The sequence below is a fragment of the Pelobates fuscus genome, chromosome 3 (genome assembly GCF_036172605.1).
Source record: "Pelobates fuscus isolate aPelFus1 chromosome 3, aPelFus1.pri, whole genome shotgun sequence".
Lineage (NCBI taxonomy): Eukaryota > Metazoa > Chordata > Amphibia > Anura > Pelobatidae > Pelobates > Pelobates fuscus.
The window spans coordinates 361575038-361599492 of record NC_086319.1 but is presented as its reverse complement, the minus strand read 5'-3'; the positions used below and the strand labels follow the sequence as shown (position 1 = coordinate 361599492).

At 39.9% G+C, this 24455-nt stretch overlaps 1 protein-coding gene across 1 annotated transcript in view; it reads left to right on the top strand.

Annotated features, from left to right (window-relative positions):
* The window catches only part of MAN2C1 (mannosidase alpha class 2C member 1), a 53820-nt gene that overhangs the window by 20837 nt on the left and 8528 nt on the right, over window positions 1-24455 (top strand). The window contains exons 5-16 of the mRNA XM_063449263.1: window positions 2369-2546; window positions 3990-4179; window positions 5845-5951; window positions 6571-6681; window positions 8321-8413; window positions 9470-9586; window positions 10481-10576; window positions 11833-11978; window positions 16941-17064; window positions 17237-17358; window positions 20104-20189; window positions 23320-23490. Coding sequence (XP_063305333.1) covers window positions 2369-2546; window positions 3990-4179; window positions 5845-5951; window positions 6571-6681; window positions 8321-8413; window positions 9470-9586; window positions 10481-10576; window positions 11833-11978; window positions 16941-17064; window positions 17237-17358; window positions 20104-20189; window positions 23320-23490 — 1541 coding nt within the window. The remainder of the gene's footprint in view (window positions 1-2368; window positions 2547-3989; window positions 4180-5844; window positions 5952-6570; window positions 6682-8320; window positions 8414-9469; window positions 9587-10480; window positions 10577-11832; window positions 11979-16940; window positions 17065-17236; window positions 17359-20103; window positions 20190-23319; window positions 23491-24455) is intronic.

Sequence of the window (24455 nt, the reverse complement as noted above, 5' to 3'; positions counted from 1 at the left end):
AATCTTATTAACCCTCCATGGTAAAGGATTATAAGAAGTGTTCGCAATTAATTTATAACTATTTACAAATGCTTAAAGGGGAAAATTGTACTTTCAATATGTTGTTTCATATATTACTGTGTTACATTGGAGCTCAAATTTCTTGACTTGCTAGCCAGAACGGAAAGTCACTCACCAATGTGTGTAACCACCAAGGAGGGTCAGTTTGCGCAAGAATGAAGGTGTGTATGTAGCAGCATGGAGGTGTGTGTGAATGCAGAGATAGATTTGTACTTTGGGCCAGTGTGTGTGTGTGTAAATGCAAGAGTGTATGTGTGTGTGTATGCACGGATGCTTGTGTCAATGTGTGAAATCAGGGTTTTTGTTTGTCCTCTCATGTCATTGCCCCCTTTCCTTTTTGTCACTAAATGCATTGACTGTATAATGTGTTAAATACAATAACTTTTTGACAATAATTTCAATTTAAAGGATTAGTGCAATTAGTGCATTACATTTGAGAGTGACTTGTAGAGGCCGTGATTTGCGTCTATAAGACAGACCAGGGCTATCAGTCAGGCAGGTAACACTTAGTTCTGGGATGCAAATCCACACCACATGGACAATATGGAAGGCTGTTTTGAGCCATGGGCTGGTTTCCTGGTAATAAAATGCAGCCCAGTTCAGTGACCTTGTCTGTGTATAAGTGATAGCAGACCTGTTGCTATCATTTTATTGAGTTCCTGTTATGTGATGTTTGGATTTGCTATTTTTTCCAATAACTACTTATCCTATAACCTTCTACTGAACATAGGATTATGGGATAAAATCAATCCCTATAAACCAGAATTTGATGCACCTGATTGGAGCATCTTAATAATGTGTGGGAGACGTCTGGCAGTGCACTAAGGTGAAAGTTTACTTTTTTTTCCCAATTGATTTTTTTGGGGGAATATTTTTTGTATGGAATCATCTTAATGCATCTAATAGATCATTCCATACAAAAATGGAATCATCTATGAGATGATCTATTTCACAGACTTACCCTTTAAACATTTACAATGAACAGTTTATAAAACATAAGGCTATCTATCGTAGCTATACGATAAGGACAATGACTAATGGGCGTATTTAGAAAATTGGGCACACTAGATGGGCCAAATTATACTTATCTGCCGTCACATTCTATGACATTGTTTGTTTTTGTCCAATTCTATAATTTATGATTCTAACTAATTGTTAATCTTGCAAAACTATTTATATTTTATTAGTAATGTAGTAATAATAATGATATTATCACAGTTATTTATTTTCAACAATCTGTTTTGTTGTCTCTTTTTTCCTATTTGACCACCGGAGGTCAGTGTTTCTTTTACACGGAATATTATGCCCTGTTATCTGCAAATAATTCTATCTAGATTATCTACAGTGTGATAAAGCAAGGGGCAATATGGTAAACATAATAAAAATAATAAATATTATAGATCTGGCGCATTGTGCTCCTATGAGAATCTTTAAAGGAGACATATTAAAAAAAAAAAAGAAAATGTGAACATATAGTATGTGGAGGCCTGGGAAGATCAAGGGGGGGGGGGGGGGGAGGCACACCTTTCAGAAAGTTCTAAATTGTATGAATAGTAGCTCATCATTTTCCTATCCTAGACCGGTACAACATTTTAGATTCCTTTTGTGAGTTTTCCTCATTTGCACAATATGCAGCTGAACTTCTAACCTTAAAGGACCACTCTAGGCACCCAGACCACTTCAGCTTAATGAAGTGGTCTGGGTGCCAGGTACCTCTAGGATTAACCCTTTTTTTTATAAACATAGCAGTTTCAGAGAAACTGCTATGTTTATAATGAGGGTTAATCCAGCCTCCAAATCCTCTAGTGGCTGTCTCATTGACAGCCGCTAGAGGCGCTTGCGTGCTTCTCACTGTGAAAATCACAGTGAGAGCACGCAAGCGTCCATAGGAAAGCATTGTAAATGCTTTCCTATGCGACCGGCTGAATGCGAGCGCGGCTCCTGCCGCGCATGCGCATTCAGCCGATGACGTACCGATCAAGATGGAGAGGAGGAGGAAAGCTCCCCGCCCGGCGCTGGAAAAAGAGGTAAGTTTAACCCCTTCCTCTCTCCAGAGCCCGGCGGGAGGGGGTCCCTGAGGGTGGGGGCACCCTCAGGGTACTCTAGTGCCAGGAAAACGAGTATGTTTTCCTGGCACTAGAGTGGTCCTTTAAAGTACTAATAATGGTCTGAATCTTTATAACTGTTTGTCCTTATTGGGTCAGAACCAGAAAACTGTGTCATATTGGCACTAGTATCATTTTAACTGTACTATAGTATATTATACCATATTGTATATTTTTTTTATAGTCTTTCTGTTTCTTGGCAGCATGACACTGTACATAGAGGTGGCTTGCAATGGCCTGTTTGGTGCTGGCCAGGGGAGTATGATTGCACCAGTCGATGCTCATAAAATGTTTATGCTGCAAAAGGCAGAGCTTGCGATTTTTCATCGAGATGTGCAAGAGTTACTGCTGGATTTTGAAATCCTATATGACATGGCTAAGGTATTGTGAGCATGCCATCTGATTTAAAAAGTTACTGCTTAACATAAATTTTTGTTATTTATTTCATTTGATGCTGTTATTATTTGTTATTATTATTGCCATTTATATAGTGCCAACAGATTCCGTAGCGCTTTACAATATTATAAGAGGGGGGATTTAACTATAAATAGGACATTTACAAGAAAACTTACAGGAACAATAGGTTGAAGAGGACCCTGCTCAAACGAGCTTACAGTCTTACAGGAGGTGGGGTGTATAACACAATAGGACAGGGAATAGCAATCAAAATAGGTGGGAGTGAAGCAGAGCTGGAGGAGAGAGTAGAGTGCTGCCCTTCAGGAGAGAGCAAGAGACTGGTATGTGTTATTAATTTAAGCGAGTAACTGGGGGTTAAGGTTTGAGATGGCAGTATATCTTTTAAACAGTAATTTATATGTAAATCAAACTTAAGGAAGGGAAATGGTTTAATTTCCATTAGATCTTAATGCACATTGTGTTTACTTTAGAAGTTATAATATTTTGCTCTGTTAATTGAACTTTAATCACACAATAGGCTCATGTAAGCTCTACAAGGCTATATATAGCGTAGGAGATAAGAAGACATTCTACATTAAACAGACTGTGCAATAAAGGAAGTTTAAATGTTGCATTTCTCTTTCCAAGAAATGTGTAGGTAGTCTTTGAAAGTCATAGGCAATGGAGGTGTGTCTAGGGCTGCATAAATAAAGTGATTTAACTCCTGAATGACAGAGATTTGAGCAGTGAGACTGCAGGGGCCTAATCTATACACCAAAACCACTTAATTATGATTTTGTTTTGGTGCTTAATATATACCTTCCACGAACCAAAAATATCAGTGTCAAGTTCAAGGATAAAAGTGGGTGATGTGTCTGTAGTTGCTGTGATGATATTACAGGTGGAGGGAATGTCCCAGTGAGTATCTCTTACAGGTCATTATGATGTGAAGGCGTGTTATTTGAGAGAACATAGTGAGATAAAGCACACCCCTGTAAAATCTGTTCAAACTTCACTGTAGCAAGGTGAATTCTGCCTTGTTTTTGTTCCAAATTTTGTTAAAATAAAAAAAACATCAGGGTTTGTTACTAAAGTGAGAATTCAAAGTGAATTTCAAATTTAACCCCAAAGTTGCTGAACTCAATGTATATCTGGCTTAAAGATTTTTTCCAGTTCCGTTGTTTTGCCCTTACAGTTGAAACGCACTTTCAATTCTCAGCTTTAGTAAATAACCTGGCTTTGTGTCTCTGTTGGAGGAAAAATAATATGCAACAATAATCGTTATTATTTTGGCAATTGTTAATAATTTTGGGGGAAAGGGATAATTGTTTGGGATGCGGTAATAATCAAGGAGTTAGTTATAGAAGACCCTAGATGATGGATTGAGTTAGGCTGTGCTTTTCCTAAATGCTTTAGTTTCTTTTCCAGTTGCTCGGTGAAGATAACCAAAGAAGTTTTCAGGCCCTGTATGTGGCCAATCAAATGGTCAACCTGTGTAATGTGAATGACCCAAGCACATTTTCTGCTGTGCGCAAGTTAGCTTCCACCTTTTTCAAACAGAAGAATGGAGACAGCCAGCATGTTGTTCATGCCATGGGACACTGCCACATTGATTCAGGTATCTAACATCCATGACTCTGTCTTTAAATGGTCCACGTACTTCACTAATCCGTTAGCTTTGAAGAACTCCTCTATTACAGGTGCAAGCTTTGTTTTGGGGCATATGAGATCTTTTCAATGCATTTTTGGATATTGTGATTGTTCCTCCATGTTCCAATGTAATCCACGCAGTGCTCTGTTCTATCCAGGGATGATTAGTAAACGTGTTTGTATTTTAGTTGCAGTAAATATAGTTAATGGAACACTATAGGGTCAGGAACACAAACATGAATTCCTGACCCTATAGTGTTAAAGCCACCATCTAGCCCTGATGGCCCCCCTTGCCTCCCTAAATATAGTAAAATCTTACTTCCATTCAAGACTGCAGCTGCTGCCCCTGCACCTGTCTGCCTCTGACCTGTCTGCTGACATTATCAGAAGTGGTGGTCTGAGCTAATCACAGTGCATCCCTATTGGATTGGCTGAGACTGTGAAGGAGGAAGATGAGGGGCAGAACAGCACAAGTCAAAAACAGCCCTGGCCAATCAGCATCTCCTCATAGAGAGGAATTGAATCAATGCATCTCTATAAGGAAAGTTCAGTGTCTGCATGCAGAGGGTGGCGACACTGAACGGTAGTCACATTGTGCAGCACTGCTCCAGGAAGTACCTCTAGCAGCCATCTGAGAAGCATTTCTCTGAAAACACAGTATTTACAGCAAAAAGCCTGAAGGGAATGATTCTATTCACCAGAAGAAAAACAATAAGCTGTAGTTGTTCTGATGACTAGCGTGTGCCTTTAAATCTGTCTATGCTCTTTTCAGGTTATTTACTAAAGTGCGATTTATCTGGAATTCAGAGTGAATTTCAAATTCTAGGCTGAAATAGCTGATCTGGAAACATTTTCCCAAGCCAGGTCTGTTTTTTGTTTAACTGTTTTGAGTCAAAATGTTATGTTCTTTTTGAATTCCCAGCAATTCACTCATTCGTAAATAAGCCCTGTCTGTCTACCTGCAAAAAGGACAGGATAACCATGTGTTTTAGAGTGAAAGCATCATAACATTTCTTACATGCTAGATGCCAATATACACTTGATATGCACAAATCTGCTTATGTTTAGCTGCTTTTTGATGCAGTTTGACAAACCCCTATATGCAAGGAAATAGGTGGTAGTCATTGATCATTAACCCCTTAAGGACACGTGACATGTCAAGATTCCCTTTTATTCCAGACGTTTGGTCCTTAAGGGGTTAAAGGCCGTGTTATACAAAATGTTGGGGTTCCAAGAATGCTCTTTACAAGGTTTTTTGTTTGTTTTTTTTGATTAAGCCCTTTCGCAGCTCACGTTATTCCTTTTATTTGATAAGCAGAGGTAGTTAAATTGTAGAAAGTATGTATTGATGGCTGATTGTAATAGGAAAATTATTTGTTTCATAAACCAAGCTATAGTTTTTAATTAACTCGGAAAATCTGTACTGTGTATGTTGGTGGTGTTTCAGTGTGGAGGCAGCCATCTTGGATTTGCATCATATGTGTCATGTATTCAGTGATATTTACTGAGGGAAAAAAAATGACAGAGAGCATGCGATGTCAGCAGCTAATTAAAATCACAATACAATTTGAATCTGCTTTTTCCTTTTATGAGACAAGATTCTTAGTTCTATTATTTCCCCAATTATTTCCAGCCTGGCTGTGGCCATATGAAGAGACAATTAGAAAATGTGCTCGCAGTTGGGTAACGGTGATACAGCTGATGTCCAAATATCCAGAATTCACATTTACTTGCTCTCAGGTACAGTGATCATTGTTAGGCAGTGCTTCCTGCGATTGCTGATCGTTCATGTAAAAATCTGTCAATATATGTTTAAGTTTTAATAGAATTCTAGAAGGAATTCACATGAAATAATACAGTGAGTACACTGGGGTGGATTTACTACCTGGTGATTGTTTATTTTATTGCGACCTCCAAACTGGCATAGGCCAGCAAAAAAACCCATACATGATTAGCTTAAGGGGCTCTCTCAGATGTTCCTGATGAATGTTGGGTGAGGGTATTTAAAAAAACAAAACGATTGATGTTGTGTCCATATTGTGTGGGATAGAGCATAGTAATGATGCTTTTGTCCTTAAATTTGCAATACCCCTGGTGAGATCCTACCCATCACGGTTTGGTGAATTCATGGGCTAGAAAATTGAAACCATTGTGGTTTTTTTTTGTTTGTTAGAATTTTGAAATAGCGTCTACCAAATAAAATTGAAGTAGTAAAGATGGTGTAGTGATTTTGGAATAAAAAGCTACCTTCCAGGTTGAATTTCACTTTTTTGACTCTGTATTCTTAATAAGTAAATTGGCCGTATTAAAACTTCAATCATTCATGAACTGTTTACTAAACTATGCTTGTATTGAACAGGCACAACAGTTGGAATGGGTGAAAACGTGGTATCCTGGTTTATACTCCCAAATTCAAGAATATGCCAAGCGAGGGCAGTTCATACCAGTTGGAGGGACCTGGGTAGAGATGGTGAGACCATATTTCATTATATGCCATTTAGTGTTATGGATCATTATTACATATGTGCTATTTCTATATGTCTGTGTTTGCACTATAATATATATAGTAATTCAAGTGATAAAATCATTTGGCCAGGAACTCTTCTTGAGTGGTGCAGTTTCACATTAAAAGAAAATATACCTACTGAGATATGGTAATTGTTTAATAAAAATAGCATCCATTTACATTAAATTACATTTTAATAAAAACAATCTGCTTCTTTTCCATCTTATAAATGAAATAAAACGCTTTCCAGATCCACGTCAATGTAAATGATTAAACACATCCTAGTGTTACCCACCCAGCACCTTTGCATGGTTGTGCTAAATTTGATCAGTATAGCTTAATACAGTAAGCCACTTCACTCCATATATGTGGCTTTCTGATGGCTTTGTATTCCTAACACTAAAGTGTTCCTTTAAATTTGAAATTCACTTTCAATCACTTAGTCACAATTCCTTCCTCAACTTTCCATGTAAATCACACATTTACATCCTCGTTCTTCTCTCCCATCCCCTCTGATATATGGTGGAGTCAATTACAAATGGCCTATCAGCACCGCTTAAAGGGACACTATAGTCACCTAAATAACTTTATATTAGAATTAATTTGGTTAGTGTTGTGGGTGTCTAATGAGCCAGATTAAATAAAGCTCAGAGTAGATATCCTACAATTTTTCCACTATATCTATAGAATATCTATGCATATTGGAGCAACTTGGTATTGTTCTTATCTTTTAAATCCTCATTTATTGGGATATTTCAACATTTATGGATACATAGTTAATATTCATTTCAATAAACTACTTCATATTTCCAGGAAACCCAGCGAGTCACAGATGTTTTAGACTTTGTGACAAGCAAATTTTGTTCTTTAACTCTATATAAGTTCTGGGGTTAGGCCCCTTGAGACCCCTGGAGTCTCCTTTTGGTACTTCGGGTAGCTGGCCACTGCTGGAACACCATCACAAGTGTTTGGTGCTCAGCAGTGACTAGTTATCGCGCATATATACCTAAATAACTTTAGCTTCAATTTCAATCAGATGTAATTTACCTTAAACAATTTTAACTCTTGCTCTGTAAATTGAACTTAAATCACATACAAAAGGCTTTTGCAGGGTCTAGCAAGCTATTAACATAGCAGGGGATAAGAAAATCTAAATTAAACAGAACGTGCAATAAAGGAAGGATAAACATTAGATGACTTTACAGGAAGTGTTTATGGAAACCGTGCAAGTCACATGCAGGGAGGTGTGACTAGGGTTCATAAACAAAGTGATTTAGCTCTTAAATGGCAAAGAATTGAGCAGTGAGACTGCAGATACATAATCTATACACCCAAACTGCTCCATTAAGCTAAAGTTGTCATGGTGACTATAGTGTCCCTTTAACTAATGTGTGCATATATGTGGTTACTCCTCTTTCTCTCTTAGGAGATTAAGATGTGTTGCCGTCATACACTAGGCAAAATATTACACCCCTCCTCATTATTCTGCAGCCATCTTCCATCTCATTGTAGACATAGAACATTTATTTAAAAATTGAAACCTGAGCCTGACATGTTTAAATCTTTAATTACCAATTTCCTTGGACATTTTATTCTTTTCTAGGATGGAAACCTTCCAAGTGGTGAGTCCATGGTTCGGCAGTTCCTTCAGGGTCAACATTTTTTCCTCCAGGAGTTTGGCAAGCTGTGTGAAGAGGTCAGATTTTAGCTTTATTTCTCTTCGTGGAATAAATTGGATTTTATTTCATAAGTAATAACCTTTTTTTTTATCTGCTTGTAAGTCTAAATAATTATTTGCTATTGATAGTGAGTGCAGAGTGCAGTTTGTATATCAAAATGATCTTACATCCTGCCAGGTAATATCCTGCAAAGAAATTGTTACGGGATCCGTCTGTAAGAAATTGCTATACTTTTATTGAAAGTTTTTATGCTTTATATATGTTCTAGCTGCAGTGGAATTTGGCCCTTCCTGATAATGACTCATTGCAGTTGCAGACATGACATGCGTTTAACTAGCTCATAGACAGCTTGAACTCTGCTACTCCTTTGCTAAAGCTGATTATGAATTAGATGTGCTTTTTCAGGCTTGGACAAAAATATCACCAAGGATTCATAGCAAGGAGAGGAAAGTTACTAGCCCATACATTGATCTGTATGAGGGTAAAACATTTTTTTTTTTGTTTACAGTCTAGTACGTTTTTATATACGGTATGTGACTCCTGGATGAGTGGAAATATCCAGCCATCCATATGTTTGTTAGCGTTCTACAATTATATTTCATGCTTTTTCAGTAAAGAAGTCAAACTGATTTCTTGTGTAAGTCAGAAATGCAAGATCTTTCAGAATAAAATATTTACTCCCCCATGATAATAAATTAATCGCTTGCCTGCCTGACTTGATTGGAGACATACTGATCTGGTCTTGTATGAGGTTTATTAAATAGCGAATAATATTCCTGACTTTGGCTATCATGACATAAGCAGGTCTCCTTTTTAGATTCATGGTAAAAGCAACGTACATCCAACGCCTCCTCTGTATGCAATATCTTCAGAACCATTCTGCTCACAAATTCTTCTTCTAATCATTCACATTCTGAAGATGTGTGCCTTACAGAAGGTATTGCTGGATTACAAATCACATACTTGACTGTGCAAATGTATTGATGTGCACTATATTGTTTGAGATACATCTTTCTTGTTATATACGCACTTGCATTGTTTAATAATGTTGTTTCAAACTGTTTCTATTACAGTTTTGGCTACCGGATACCTTTGGGTATTCTGCTCAGCTGCCGCAAATAATGAACGGCTGTGGAATCAAGCGCTTCTTAACTCAGAAACTCAGCTGGAGCCTAGTCAATGCTTTTCCTGTAAGTAAAGGTGAAGCGTCCGTTATATTGTCTTCATGTTATTTGTGCTTTTTAGATAACGTGTTTACTCCAAAGAATACTTCGGAGTTTCGCCTCTGTGAATTATTTCATGAAGTACAAATATTTGGATGGATAATGAAGTGACATTTCCAGATTATGATGACCTCAGTTGATGGCATGGGCTTAAGTTTCCTGGGTAAAACAGACCGAGAAAATCTTGGATGACTGTTTCAACAATCTTTCATGACTATTCAGGGATATCATTTTTAGCATTTATTCAGGGATATCATTTTTAAATTGTGGGTCAATAGCTTCTTCATCCAAGGAGAGATCTGACTGCCATTCTGGGGTCCACGGTTAGTTGCAAAATTGGAAGCGATTCAAACAGTTTTTTGTTTTTTTAATGTATTTATTTATTTTTGCCTTTTTTTTTGATCAACGGCAAGAACAGATGTGAGAGGCTGAACTTGATGGATACATGTCTCTTTTCAGCTTTATAACCATGATGCCCGTTTAAATGTTTTCACTTTACATTTTATTTTATATTAAACAGATCACTAGCCGGAGTAATTTAGACTTAACATATTATATAACCATATTTAAACTCAAAAGAACACTCCACGCATCAAAACTACTACAGTTTACTCTAGTGATTATAGCACTAAAAGACTATTGGTACAGTCACCCAAGATTTTCTCGGCCTGTTTTACCATGAAACCTAAAGCCCATGCCATCAACTGAAGTCATCATAATGAATTAATGTCCCTTTATTATCCATTCAAATATTTGTCTAACCTGAGCACAGGTTGCATGCTCACACCCCTCGATGAGAGCCAGCAATATCTGGTTATTGGTCCACATTTTTATTTTGATGCATGTGTTTGCTTTGTCTAGCATCATACATTTCACTGGAAGAGCATTGATGGGTCTGCGGTTCTGGCTCACTTTCCTCCAGGAGATTCATACGGAATGATGGGTAAAGTAGAAGAGGTGAGAGTGCCTAGTACTGCAAAAATTGTGCTATCAGTTAAAAGAACACTCCTGGTTAAAAATGCATAGAATTTTTTTAATAAATAATATGCATTTATTTCTGCTCTATAAAAGACTAATCTACGTTCTGCATACTTACCTTACATTAGTTACAGATTGGACTTCTGAAGCTAAGCAAATTCTGCCCTTTACTGCCAGCACAAATGCCTTTCTGCTGGGCAGTGTCCAATCAAATGTTTTTTTCACAGAGAAGAATTTTATTGGACAGATATCGGCTGATGAGCCAATCCAATTCTGCTACTTCTCAGAGGCATTGGATTTCAGTCAGCCGAGAACAGACCAGTTCGGGAGCAGCCATGTATGGGGGAGGAGAGCTGTGCACAAATAACAAATAGCCTACACTAGAAGTCGCACTAACAATGCAGTACCTGCGAACATAAGGACTGTGCATACACTATCCGCATGTTGTTGCATTCAGCACATTTAAATATACATAGGTAATGAATGAATATGCTATATAATGAGAGAGCACCCCAAACAAAACCTGTCTTTAAAAGATTATTATACACTGTATGCTATGTATTCTTTATTCTGAGTTTAAAGGGACACTATAGTTACCAGAACAACTGCAGCTTATTGTATTTGTTCTGGTGAGTATAATCATTACCTGCAGACTTTTTGCAGTAAACACTGTTTTTTTTTTTTTTTTCTTCAGACAAAAGGCAGTGTTTACATTACAGCCTAGGGATAACTCCACTGGCCACTCCTCAGATGGCCACTAGAGGTGCTTCCTGGAGCAGTGCTGCACACTGTGCAGCACTGGCATTCAGTGTGTCCACCATCTGCATGGAAACCCTGAATTTTCCTCATTGATTTAATGTGTCTCTATGAGTATATGTTGATTGGCCAGGGCTGTGTTTGGTTTGTGCTGGATCTGCCCCTGATCTGCCTCCTTGACAGGCCAAGCCAATTCAATGCTTTTTTTATTGGAAAGCATTGTGATTGGCTCAGATCATAACTTCTGATGTCAGCCAAGAACGCAGATCAGGAGCAGAGCCAGCAGCAGCAGACTGGAATAAAGGTAAGATTTTACTATATTGATGGGGGAAAGTGGGAGTCAGGGGGGCTGGATGGTGTTTTAAACACTATAGTGTCAGGAATACATGTTTGTGTTCCTGACCCTATAGTGTTCCTTTAATTATTGGATTGTAATTTGTAATACAAAAAGTATTGTGTGTGGGTCCTATGTCTTGCAGATTCTGAAAACTGTGAAAAACAATAGGGATAAAGGTCGTGTCAATTCCAGTATATTCCTTTACGGGTTTGGTGATGGAGGAGGAGGTCCTACAGAGCAAATGCTGGGCAGACTGAACAGGATGAAAGATGTAGATGGCTTACCTCGGTCAGTATACGACTTGGTGTGTATGAAATATGCCAGTTGTTTGAATCCATACAAAGTGATCTTGATAGCCGATAAGCAACAAATTAAATTTTTAGTAGAAAATTTCCCTATTCATTCTTTTGTTTATATTACCGTTTTGTCTCTGCCAGGTAGGGCGCCTTTTCTTTCTGTCCAGTATTTCCACCACTTTCAGAGGGGTGGTTTTCTGAGAAAGATAAGCAGATTTTGGATTCTTACTGTTAGTTTCAAGAATAAATAAATCATTGTTTTATTTGTCTTCCTGTGAATGTAATTATAAAGTAAATGGATGAATCAATTTTTCTCATTGTTAACACTGAATACCTCACAATGACAAAGCAAAAAATAGATTTGTAAAACTCAGCAAATTTATTAAGAAGAAAAAACCCGACATAAGTATTCGCTATGACACTTGAAATTTAGTTCCGGTGCATCCCACTTATCTGGATCATCTAAGATGTTTCTACATTTTAATTGGAGTCCATCTGTGGCAGATTTAATTGATTGGACATGATTTGGAAAGGCACACAATTGTCTAAATAAGGTCTCATCGCTGTAAATGCACTTGGAGCAAAACAATGCCATGAGGTTAAAGGAACTGCTTGCAGGATTGACAGGATTAAGTGAAGGCACAGATGTGGGGAAGGGTACATACATTTCAGACCGCAGAGGCCTCTATAATTCTGAAATTGGAGAAATTTGGAACAAGCAGGATTCTTCCTAAAGCTGGCTGCCGGGTCAAACTGAGCAATCGGGGTAGAAGAAAGTAGAGTAGGTGAGCTCCAGAGGTTATATGTGGAGATGGGAAAAATTTGTGGAATGATAACTGTGACGGAAGTCACCATCACTGGGGATGGAAGACAGACACTATGGGTGGGCTCCCAAATTCCTTTTGTGTTTTGTCACATTGTGCCTATTATTTGTGCAGGGTATGTTGAATGTATTGCTGGTCCCCCTCCCCCTTTTTCCTGTCCTATTGTTTCCCCAGCAGGGCATTGTCCCAGGGACACTGCCAGACCAGTTAAATCTTGCTGCTCTGTCCCTCTTCAATCTCCCATCAGCCCTTGCTATTGTCTGACCCCACCCTTCCTTGTACTATAGTAATCTTTGTAACCTATTGTATGTAAATGAGGCTGTTTGGGGCTTAAACTATGTGTGCTGTTTCATTAAAGAGTTGCTGTTTAACCTTCACCATGTATCATCTGGTGTTTGGTCCAGGGTGGAAAAGGCCCTAAGTGATCCCAGTCAAGCCTCGGCGTCTGGGTCTGAAGTGTTTCAGGGTCCCTGATAGCTAAAAGGAAGCAGACTTGGCGGAGGTACTCGGTCGGAGTACTGGAACTCCGTTACATTGGTTGGCAGTGGTGGGATGGCTTCCTAGCAGCTGGAGAAACGTCCCTGGACACCGGCGCCTCTACTGGGATCCCACTGTGCTTTCTGGAATTCATGGAAATGGATAGAGCTAGCACCCATGCAGCATCCCTATCTGAGGAGGATTTACAGCGGAGGCTACAAGCAGCTCTGTCCCAGTACGATGGCCCTTTCTTAACAAAGGGTGAACTGGACCGGCGGGACTCGATCCGGCGGGATCTCTGGAACAATGTTCTTGAGGAGGTTTGTTGTCTCCGGGGAAAATCCCTCCCAACCATTATGCAACGATTTTGGGATCAAGTTGATTTGCGGATGCAATTCTTGGGAGAGCAGCCCCTGGCGGAATGGTTGTTTAAATAAGAGGAGCTGGTACAGAAAAAATTGTGGCTGGGTGATTCTTACTGGGCCTTAAGGTGGTATGCAGTCCAGCAGTACCCATTTCTAGCAGATGATGACCCTCCAGAGGGTGAGGATGATGATGGCACTGGCCTATTGTGGGAGGCCTTTGAGGATAAAATTGAATTGGGAAGTGCTGAGAGGTCCCGGCTTTATGACATTAGGGAAAATAGAGAACACCCACTGGATCTCTCAGAAGCAACTGACCTGGAACCTGATTTGACCCACTGGCCACTATGGAGTGGGAGCTTGAACTGGATTACAAGCAATTGTTTGACTCTGCACAGCAGCAGGTACCAGAGACTGGAGATTTAATAGACCTTACATCTGAATATGTTGGTCAGGTAGATGTGGAAGGAACTGTATTCTCCACACCTGAATCACAGTGATACTGGGCAGCCATCCCAGATCTTCCACCTCCTGGCATGGAAACTCATGCAGCAGAGGTAGAGGTTGTCGGTCCCCCCCTTCAGCAGCAGATTGAGTTACTGGGAATAGAGGTAGTCGATCTCCCTCCCCAGCTGAAGTTTGCGTTACAGGGAGAGGAGGCAGTTGGTCTTTTCCCCCAGCAGCAAAGTGTAACCCCAGCAGAAGAGCTGGCATCAGGACAGAGGACCACTGGCCTCTGCCTCCAACTTGCAGCAACGCCGGAAGTTGAGAGCAGGGAGGACAGCCTTTCGGTGATGGTGGAACTTGAGGAGTACACCACCACCCCAGCTGAAGCGCAGGCATTGAGTCAGAGCGCTGCTGGCCTCTGTGCCCAACTTGCAATGATGCTGGAGTTGAAGAGCAGGGAGACCAACCTTCTAGTGAAGGTGGAGTTCAAGGAGTGCGCAACTCCCCCAGCTGAAGTGCTGGCATTGGGGCAGAGCTCCACTTGCCTCTGCCCAAACCCACAGGTAACCCGCGAGCCTCAGGCATCAGACACTGCTGTTCCCACAGAAGAGTGGATCCCGGAGCAAAGCACGGCTAACCTCAGCCCTTTGCCACAAGCACTGGGGGATCTCTATCCAATCCAAATGGATGGGACTCTGGTCTCTACCTGTAGTCCCCAGGAAGGCTGGACAATGAGCTCCGATCCCCAACCCCATGTGAGAGGGGGCCCAGCCACCCTGCCTTCCCTCCAGCGGCTGAGAGAGATCCAGGGAGACAGGACAGTGTGCACGCATCACCAGGTGTATGCTTTAGTAGATGCAGAGGTCGGCTGGGTAAGTGCTGCTCTTCCATGGGCAATTTGTTTGGGGTACCGATTCAGTGATGGCCTTGATGATCTGGATGTAGTCACTAACTTCAGAGTCAACTCATCTGGGGTCTCCTGTATTGGTCTCCTTCTGAAGGGGGAGAAATATGCTGGAAACTATTCTGAGCTGGAGCTACAGGGTTTCAGAATTGCTATTGGGGTCTATGGGGGTCACAGTGGCCCCCCCTAAGAGTGGAGTCATATGGGGATAGGTTTGAGTTTGGGAAGGGGGCCATGGCAGATTCACTGGGAACTCCCTTTCTCCACTTCCAAGTGTCCTCTTATGTCTAAGTCACCCTGTGCTTATTAGAGGCACAGGGTGACCGAGAAGCCCAGTCTGGCCTGCCCAAACCAGACTTCCACAGACTGATCGGCTATGAGGGCTCCATGCTCCCGACCGGGACAAACTTACAAACTATGTGTAACTTTGTCGAGAAGGCTGCCAGGATGGATGGACTTTTTGGGACTTATTACCCGACTAACTCAGGCACAGACTGATTGGAGGTCTGGTACCTGGTTAGTCTACCTTTGGGGGGGAAGATATGTGACGGTAGTCACCATCACTGGGGATGGAAGACAGACACTATGGGTGGGCTCCCAAATTCCTTTTGTGTTTTGTCACATTGTGCCTATTATTTGTGCAGGGTATGTTGAATGTATTGCTGGTCCCCCTCCCCCTTTTTCCTGTCCTATTGTTTCCCCAGCAGGGCGTTGTCCCAGGGACACTGCCAGACCAGTTAAATCTAGCTGCTCTGTCCCTCCTCAATCTCCCATCAGCCCTTGCTATTGTCTGACCCCACCCTTCCTTGTACTATAGTAATCTATGTAACCTATTGTATGTAAATGAGGCTGTTGGGGGCTTAAACTATGTGTGCTGTTTCATTAAAGAGTTGCTGTTTAACCTTAACCATGTGTCGTCTGGTGTTTGGTCCAGGGTGGAAAAGGCCCTATGTGATCCCAGTCAAGCCTCGGCATCTGGGTCTGAAGTGTTTCGGGGTCCCTGATAGCTACAAGGAAGCAGACTTGGTGGAGGTACTCGGTCGGAGTAGTGGAGCTCTGTTACAATAACGATCACTGCCATAAAGTCCAGATCGATGGAGTGTTGCAGAGTGGCCAGGCGGAAGCCTCTCCTTATAATGAGGAACAACATTCTTAATTTGATGAAATATTGATCGAACCATTTGGCCTCAATTTAGACTCCTGTCTGGAGGAAACCATGCCCCGCTCATCATCTGTGCAATACCATCTTAATGGTGAAGCGTGGTGGTGGCGGCATCATGCTTTGGGATGGTTTTCAGCAGCAGAGACCCGTCAGGGTTGAGGAAAAGTTGAACACAGCAAAACACAGATATATCTTTAATGAATACCTGGTCAAAAGTATTCTGGACCTCAGACTCGACTGAAGGTTCACTTTCAAACAGGATAAGCACACAGACACAATATCACAAGAATGGCTTAGGGAGAACTATCTGAATGTTCTTGAGAAGCCCAGTCAGAGCCTGAAATTAAACACAATCGAACATCTCTGGAAGACCTGAAAATGTCTGTCCACTGATGGTCCCCATCCAGCCTGACAGAGTTTGACAAGATCTGCAGACATGAATGACAGAAGCTACCCAAATCCAGGGGTATAAGGTTTGTTGCATCATACCCAAAAAGACTTGAGGCTGCAATTGCTGCCAAATAAGCTTCAACTAAGAACTGAGTTAAGGGTCTGAACACTTACGGTATGTCAACGTGATATTTCAGTTTTTTTCTGGTTTGTGCTTTGTCATTATAGGGTATTGAGTGTAGATTGATGTGAGAAATAAAGTAAACAAGTTGCAGCCTTACGCTACAGTTAAGTAATTTGTGAATGCACTGTGTGTGTGTCTATAGACCCACACTCAACGACTATGAAATCTCCAGCCGCAATGTAAATATAATTTTTTTGCTTTTAGAGTCAAAATGTCTTCTCCGGATCAATTTTTTTCTGCAGTGGAAACAGACACATCTCAGCTCTGCACTTGGGTTGGAGAATTGTTTCTTGAGTTACACAATGGAACTTACACCACTCAAGCACAGGTAAGTGGATGCTGCAATATTTCATGTATGTATAAATGTGTTTTTTTTTTTGTTCTGTAATGACTGGTGCAATTGACAGTAATTGATAGTTCACATTGAGCAGTCAGAATCTTAATTACAGTTTAAGACTACTCATCAGAAGAAACCACAAATCTTTATGTTTAACTTTTAGATAAAGAAAGGGAACCGGAAGTGTGAGGAGCTACTCCATGATGTGGAAATCCTCAGCTCTTTTGCTCTTGCACAGAACAGCACATTCAGTTATCCCAGTGCAAAGCTGCAGCATCTGTGGAGGTATTAGTATATATTAAAAAGGTTCTAATTCTGCTTGCCATTGTTCCACTCAAAGCAGTTTATCAAGAACATTTGGCTGGCGAAGTTCTTTTAAAAGTTCCAGCGGGCTTTATTTTGTCTTCACTCAACTGAATTGATAAACTTAAATATTCTTTGTTAATAAAGTAAACATGAGCCTCTGTGGACAGCCCTGAGTATGCTAACTAGAAGCAGGGAGGTGAAAATGGTACACTGGTGCAGAGGCCTTACAGGAAGCAGGTGCCAGGATGGGAATGTGTTCTAGTGTCGTGCCAGTCCAAATAACATGGTGAAATGGTCTGAACTGCACTACGCTAGTGTCTGAGTGTTGGTGCTGCACAGAGGGGGAAAAAAGCTAGATAAATCTTCCCAATGTGTGACCCTTCAAAATGTCTTCTGTACTGCAGTTATATTTATTTCTCAAACCCAACTTTCAATGCTATTTAATACACTGCAAGGCCATCCTCCACTTCTATGGCCTGGCACTCACAAAACCTTTATAACACCTCAACACCAGTGTCATCTAGCTCCCAGAACGTCATCGTCCGTGTCCTATCTGTGTTTGCTGTATTTTTTCTATTCTCTTTAAGCGTGCAGTTTTTCATCAGAAAAGGAAAGTAGTAAGGCTTTCTTTAATCATAGTTACATAGTTACATAGCTGAAAAGAGACTTGCGTCCATCAAGTTCAGCCTTCTTCACATATGCTTTTGCTGTTGATCCAAAAGAAGGCAAAAAACCTAGTCTGAAGCGCTTCCAATTTTGCAACAAACTAGGGAAAAAAATCCTTCTTGACCCCAAAATAGCAGTCAGATGTCTCCTTGGATCAAGCAGCTATTACCCCACTAATTAGAAATGATATCCCTGTATGTTATGTTTTTGGAAGTATTTATCCAATTGCAGTTTAAACATCTGTATAGACTCTGACAAAACCACCTCTTCAGGCAAAGAATTCCATATGCTTATTGCTCTTACTGTAAAAAAAACCTTTTCTTTGCCTTAGATGAAATCTCCTTTCTTCAAGCCTAAATGTGTGACCTTGTGTCCTATGTATAGCCCTGTTTATGAATAGATTTTCAGATAATGGTTTGTACTGGCCCCGAATATATTTTTATAATGTTATCATATCCCCTCTCAGGCGCCGTTTTTCCAAACTGAAGAGATTTAAATGTTTTAACCTTTCTTCATAACTAAAATGCTCCATTCCTTTTATCAATTTTGTAGCTCATCTCTGCACTTTTTCTAGTGCCATGATATCTTTCTTTAGAACAGGTGCCCAAAATTGCACAGCATATTCAAGGTGTGGTCTTACCAGCGATTTATAAAGAGGCAAAATTATATTTTCATCTCGAGAATTTATGCCCCTATTTATACATGACAAAACCTTACTGGCCTTAGCAACGGCAGATTGACATTGCATATTGCTACCTAATTTGTTGTTTATAACCATTCCCAAATCCTTCTCGTGTGTGGTTATCCCTTGTTCACTACCATTTAGGGTGTAAATTGCTTGTGCATTCTTAACTCTGAAGTGCATAACTTTGCATTTTTCTACGTATCCTTTGTATCCATGTGCCACCCAGTGTCTGTTCTTCAGTTCTCCTCTAAATTACTAGAGAGAATTGTGCATGTACATGTGATGAGCATTTTGTGATTTTCCTGACGATCTCCTGTATGATTTGATCTTCGACTCAAATTACCTAATTTAAGGTATCCAGTTACCTATTCATTGCAAGATCCTTCTACCTGCTACCTTTTCTGGACTTATAGGCACCAACTACTTCTCCTCATTCTCTGTTCAGTAAATATTTGGGATACTGATTTTATTTGGCTCACATAATGCCGTGCCAGTTCTATAATCGCCACCAGTTCAACATCTGCTCTGCAAATAACACTATCCCTCTCACCCATATATTAGTGTGCACCGGACGTTGCAAACTGTTTCTCCAAATTCCTCTAAATTTTTACCTTTGCAAATATTACTAAAATGCCAGTCTGATTACTTGGTAATTCTTCTACTAATTCTCCTTTGCAGATTAATTTAATTTACCATAATAATTACAGCTCTCTGTAGTAATTACGGTGCCTGATGAGCCTTGATGCTCCCCTTTTTTCGTAGTCATACCGTTAGATAAGTAACGGAAGTTCCTTCTTAGGGACATCCAGCACTCCAGCATTAGTAGTGGAGGTGGGGTGAGGCCCTTGTGGACCCCAGGTTAGAAATCAAGCTATTAAAAAACCATTTGACTACTGACAATGGTGGGGCACCAGACACTTCCGGCACCATTATCACTACATCAACTGTAATAGTTTTAGTGCTTGGAGTGTTCCTATTAAGGGACTCTAAACACCATAAGAACTTTAGCATAATGAAGAATCTTAGTGTATAGATCCATGCCCCTAGAGTCTTAATGTTCAGTGCCATGTCATTTAGGAGTTAAATCACTTTATTTTTGACACAACACGTAGAGAACATGCTTTTATTATCATTGTTGCTTAAAATGAAGATTTGCTTTGGGATAATGGATATAACAAGTACTTAACATTATGCAAACTGCACCAAAGAAAGGTTTGCACATATGAGACTTTTCAATAAAATAGAAATATTTTAATAAGGTAAAGCACATGATTATTTGCAGAGTGCAGTGCTGCACGACCAACATTTTGCTGGCCTTTCAGATTTAATTTCTTTTAACCTCTGTTTTTTTGTTGTTTTTTTATATGTTCCAGGCTCCTGCTGCTGAATCAGTTTCACGATGTGCTGCCTGGTAGCTGTATTGAACAGGTTGTAGAGGATGCTCTGTCATACTATAATGGTGAGTGTCTATTTCACAAATAAAGAAACCAACATACAATCACTCGTAACCTAATTTGTCCTTCATTTGTTTGCAAAAAAATAAATGCTGTTATTTACTAAACAGTGCATTGTGGATCACATAAATGACCACAGTAGGCACCCAGACCACTTTGTCTCAAGGGTCCTGTACTTTTAGCCTTGCAATGTAAAACGTTACTATTTTGCAGCTAACATACCTCTAATCTTCCTGACAGCCACCAGAGGCACTTGTGGTGAATAACTGAGTATGACTTGGTTAGTCATCAAATGTGGCTCATTGAGCGCATTTTGATTGGCGCAGTAGCCTCCCAATACACCTTTTATAGGGTAGCATTAGATTGGCTGAGATCATCAAGTTTGGCATCTTAGCTGAGACGATGGGGCTGCAGCGGAGAGACCAGTATGCAGCAGTATTTAAGGTAAGTAATGCATTTTTTTTTTTTTTTTAAAGGGACACTGTAGGCACCCAGACCACTTCAGCTCATCAAAGTGGTCTGTGTGCTAACCCTATAGTGGTAATTATTGCAGTTTCTGAGAAACTGCAATAATTACCTTGCAGGGTTAAAGGAACACTATAGTCACCTAAATTACTTTAGCTAAATAAAGCAGTTTTAGTGTATAGATCATTCCCCTGCAATTTCACGGCTCAATTCTCTGTCATTTAGGAGTTAAATCACTTTGTTTCTGTTTATGCAGCCCTAGCCACATCTCCCCTGGCTATGATTGACAGAGCCTGCATGAAAAAAACAACTGGTTTCACTTTCAAACAGATGTAATTTACCTTAAATAATTGTATCTCAATCTCTAAATTGAACTTTAATCACATACAGGAGGTTCTTGCAGGATCTAGCAAGCTATTAACATAGCAGGGGATAATAAAATCTTAATTAAACAGAACTTGCAATAAAGAAAGCCTAAATAGGGCTCTCTTTACAGGAAGTGTTTGTTTATGGAAGGCTGTGCAAGTCACATGCAGGGAGGTGTGACTAGGGTTCATAAACAAAGGGATTTAACTCTTAAATGACAGAGGATTGAGCAGTGAGGCTGCAGGTGTATGTTCTGTACACCAAAACTGCTTCATTAAGCTAAAGTTGTTCAGGTGACAGTTCTCCTCTAGTGTCTACGAGACAGCCACTAGAGGGACTTCCGGGTGCGTTGACGACTTTTGGTCATCTAAACAACGCTCAACGTCCTCACGCTCTGCATCCAGCGCCACCGGAATCCCCATAGGAAAGTGCTTTCCTACGGGGAAATCCTAATGCGAGCTCGGCCATTGCTGCGCATGCGCATTAGGTCTCTCCTGTCGGCTGATGGTGGGGGAGGAGCATGGGCGGAGCCTGACCCAGCGCCGAGGGGTATAGGTGCTGGATTCAGGTGAGTGACTGAAGGGGTTTTAACCCCTTCAGCGACGTGGGATGGGGGACGGGAGGGGGGGGGGGGGGGGGGGCAGGGCACTGTAGGATTTGGTAGTGCAAAAAAAACGGTTTGTTTTCCTGGCACTAGAAAATCCCTTTAACCCTTGAAGGAGGGTGAACATCTAAATAGTGAGGAGACAATATAGTGTTAGGAATACATGTTTGGATGCCTATAGCTATAGTGTTCATTTAATTGTAAGATATTTCACATGTAAAGTTAGCTGTGTTAGAGAAAGAGCTGTGTGGGAGAATTGCTTTCAAATTCACTTATTTTACTCGAACGTTCGGAAGTTTTCTGTTGACCACAGTTCACCTTTTACATAATATTCCCTGTATTCTGCAGACATGAACAAGTTCTAAATAAATGCATTAAATGGTTCTTGGTAAATATGCCACATAACAAGGGACATTAGTATTATTCTTTTTGTAATGTAGTCTAATCTAATAGCTAATTATTTAATATTTATCATCTATACATTAACAGTAAGGAGATAAGTTTTAAAAGCAATTTCAAGTTTGACCAAAGGTTGACACAGAAGAGAGATGGGCAAACTTTGTACAGAGTGACAATCAGGTGAAGGCTGCATCCCATGGGCAACCCAAACAGAAAAAGAAAACATGTGGATAGTATACTTAAACCTCCCCCATGTGTTTGATTATACTAGCCAGTTAAATCAGGGCTAGCTGTATGTGTATTCCTTTTTTACACTTGTAAATGAATACACTAGATGTAATTAAATTAAAGGGACACTCCACACATAAAAGCACTTAACCTAGCTGAAATGTTGTGTGTGAATTGTATCCTCTTTCTTTTTTCCATTTTACAAAATCTACAGCTTTGAATAGAAATTGGCACTTTTATAAATGTACCTTGTTACACCCCCTTTGCTGTCAATCAAAATATCAGTGCTGTTACTTCCTCATAGTTTAGCTTAGTGGAAGCAGGTAATAAGCTCAAGAGACAAGGAATTGCCCATAACACCTACCTTGTAAAGACTTCTCATTGAGCTGCATTATTATTGCATATTGCTTTTGATTTTCTAGCCAGATATATTATGGTCTTTTTTGCGGAGTGGGAAAAAATAGTACACAACTAAAAATAGTACATAACTAACTAAAACAAACAAAACATTCTACTTCTTTTATTGTTCGTAATGCCTGTACCTAGCTGTAAAAGTATTTAAAGAAACAGTTTAGTGTTAGGAATACAAAATGGCATTCCTAAATCTATAGTGTCCCTTAGCCTCCACAGCCAACTCACACAATGTGTGTTAAAAACACGTTTTTCACATACCTGTTTCCAGTACTGAAGTCCCTCGGCACTGGATTGGTCTCCTCTTCCCACAATGTCACACCGTTGGGGGAACCCAATGTGGCACACGCATTAGAACACTCCCATAGTAAAGCATTTAATTAATGCTTTCTAATGGGGATTTTGAAGATGCTGGACGTCCTCATGCTAAGCGTGAAAAGTTCAAATCTGTAAGAATGCAGGAATCTCCCTCCCCAAATATGGAAACTTTGTGCTAAAACTGAACTGCCTGACAATCATTTCTTATAGCCTTTCTTTTTATTTCAGCAGTAGAATCATTTGTAATGTATAACTTATTATAATTAAATAATTAAAATAATCATATTTATTATTATTTTTTTTTTTTTTTGAACCATCACCATTTTCATTTTTTTTAAAAACAGAAATTCGAACAGAAGGTGCCAAGCTTCTCAATGAATCTATTCAGGCCTTATTGAAACTGCCCTCCTCTTCACAACCTTCCTTCGACCAGCCGATAACTGTTATAAACACATTGCCATGGGAGCGAATGGAACTAGTTTCCTTCCCCGGGACTTCAGGGCATCAAAAAATGGGTATTAAGAAAATTGTAAATGTGAATAAATAGTGTTTATGTGCATAAAACACAACATACATAATCTATAGTGTGTGATGGATGGTTGGGTGTAAATTTACCTGTATGTGTGTATCTATCGTTATCTAAATATATTGATATTCTCACACCTTCAGGGAATATTTTGGTATATTCCTCATTTTTAGTCTGAGGATTCTGCACAATATCTTAGAATCTTAGATGTTCCTGGATCTGCACTCTTCTGGACAGAGATGTCCGATGTCCCACCTGGAATCTGATGAAGCCATTCTCCCAAACATATTGTAATATACCTTTTAAAATGTCTCTGTCATTAGAAATGGTCCGTGACATAAAAATAATCTATGCCTCCGATCATTTAAAATTGGTTCAGCAGTTGTTTTTTTTGTCTTCTACTAAATATATTAACCCCTTAACCCCTTAAGGACCAAACTTCTGGAATAAAAGGGAATCATGACATGTCACACATGTCGTGTCCTTAAGGGGTTAAGGACACATGACGGAAATATTCCGTCATGATTCCCTTTTATTCCGGAAGTCGTGTCCTTAAGGGGTTAAAAAAAAAGGATTTCAAACCAATGTTCAATAGGTCCAGAGCATCACCATAGCGTTCAAAGTACCATTTCTCTTTTCTCTCCTTTTTCTTGCACAGTGGAATGCTGGGAACTCCTCTGCAAATCATAAGCTCTGATTGGCTGCTGATATCACACTGCCTTTGCAGCCTTGTGTTTTTTCGTTTTCTTTAAATTATTAAATGTAAATCAAAAATTGCCATCTCCACTCAAGAAAATAAGAGTAAACTATTTCCATTAATCTTTTAAAGATGTTCATGTAAATACATTTATGGGTGAAACTCCCACTTTAAGATCAGTATGTATTCGAATGTTATGAGACTTTTAGTATATCTTCAATATGTGATCATTCAATAAATCCTGTATTTTAACTTAT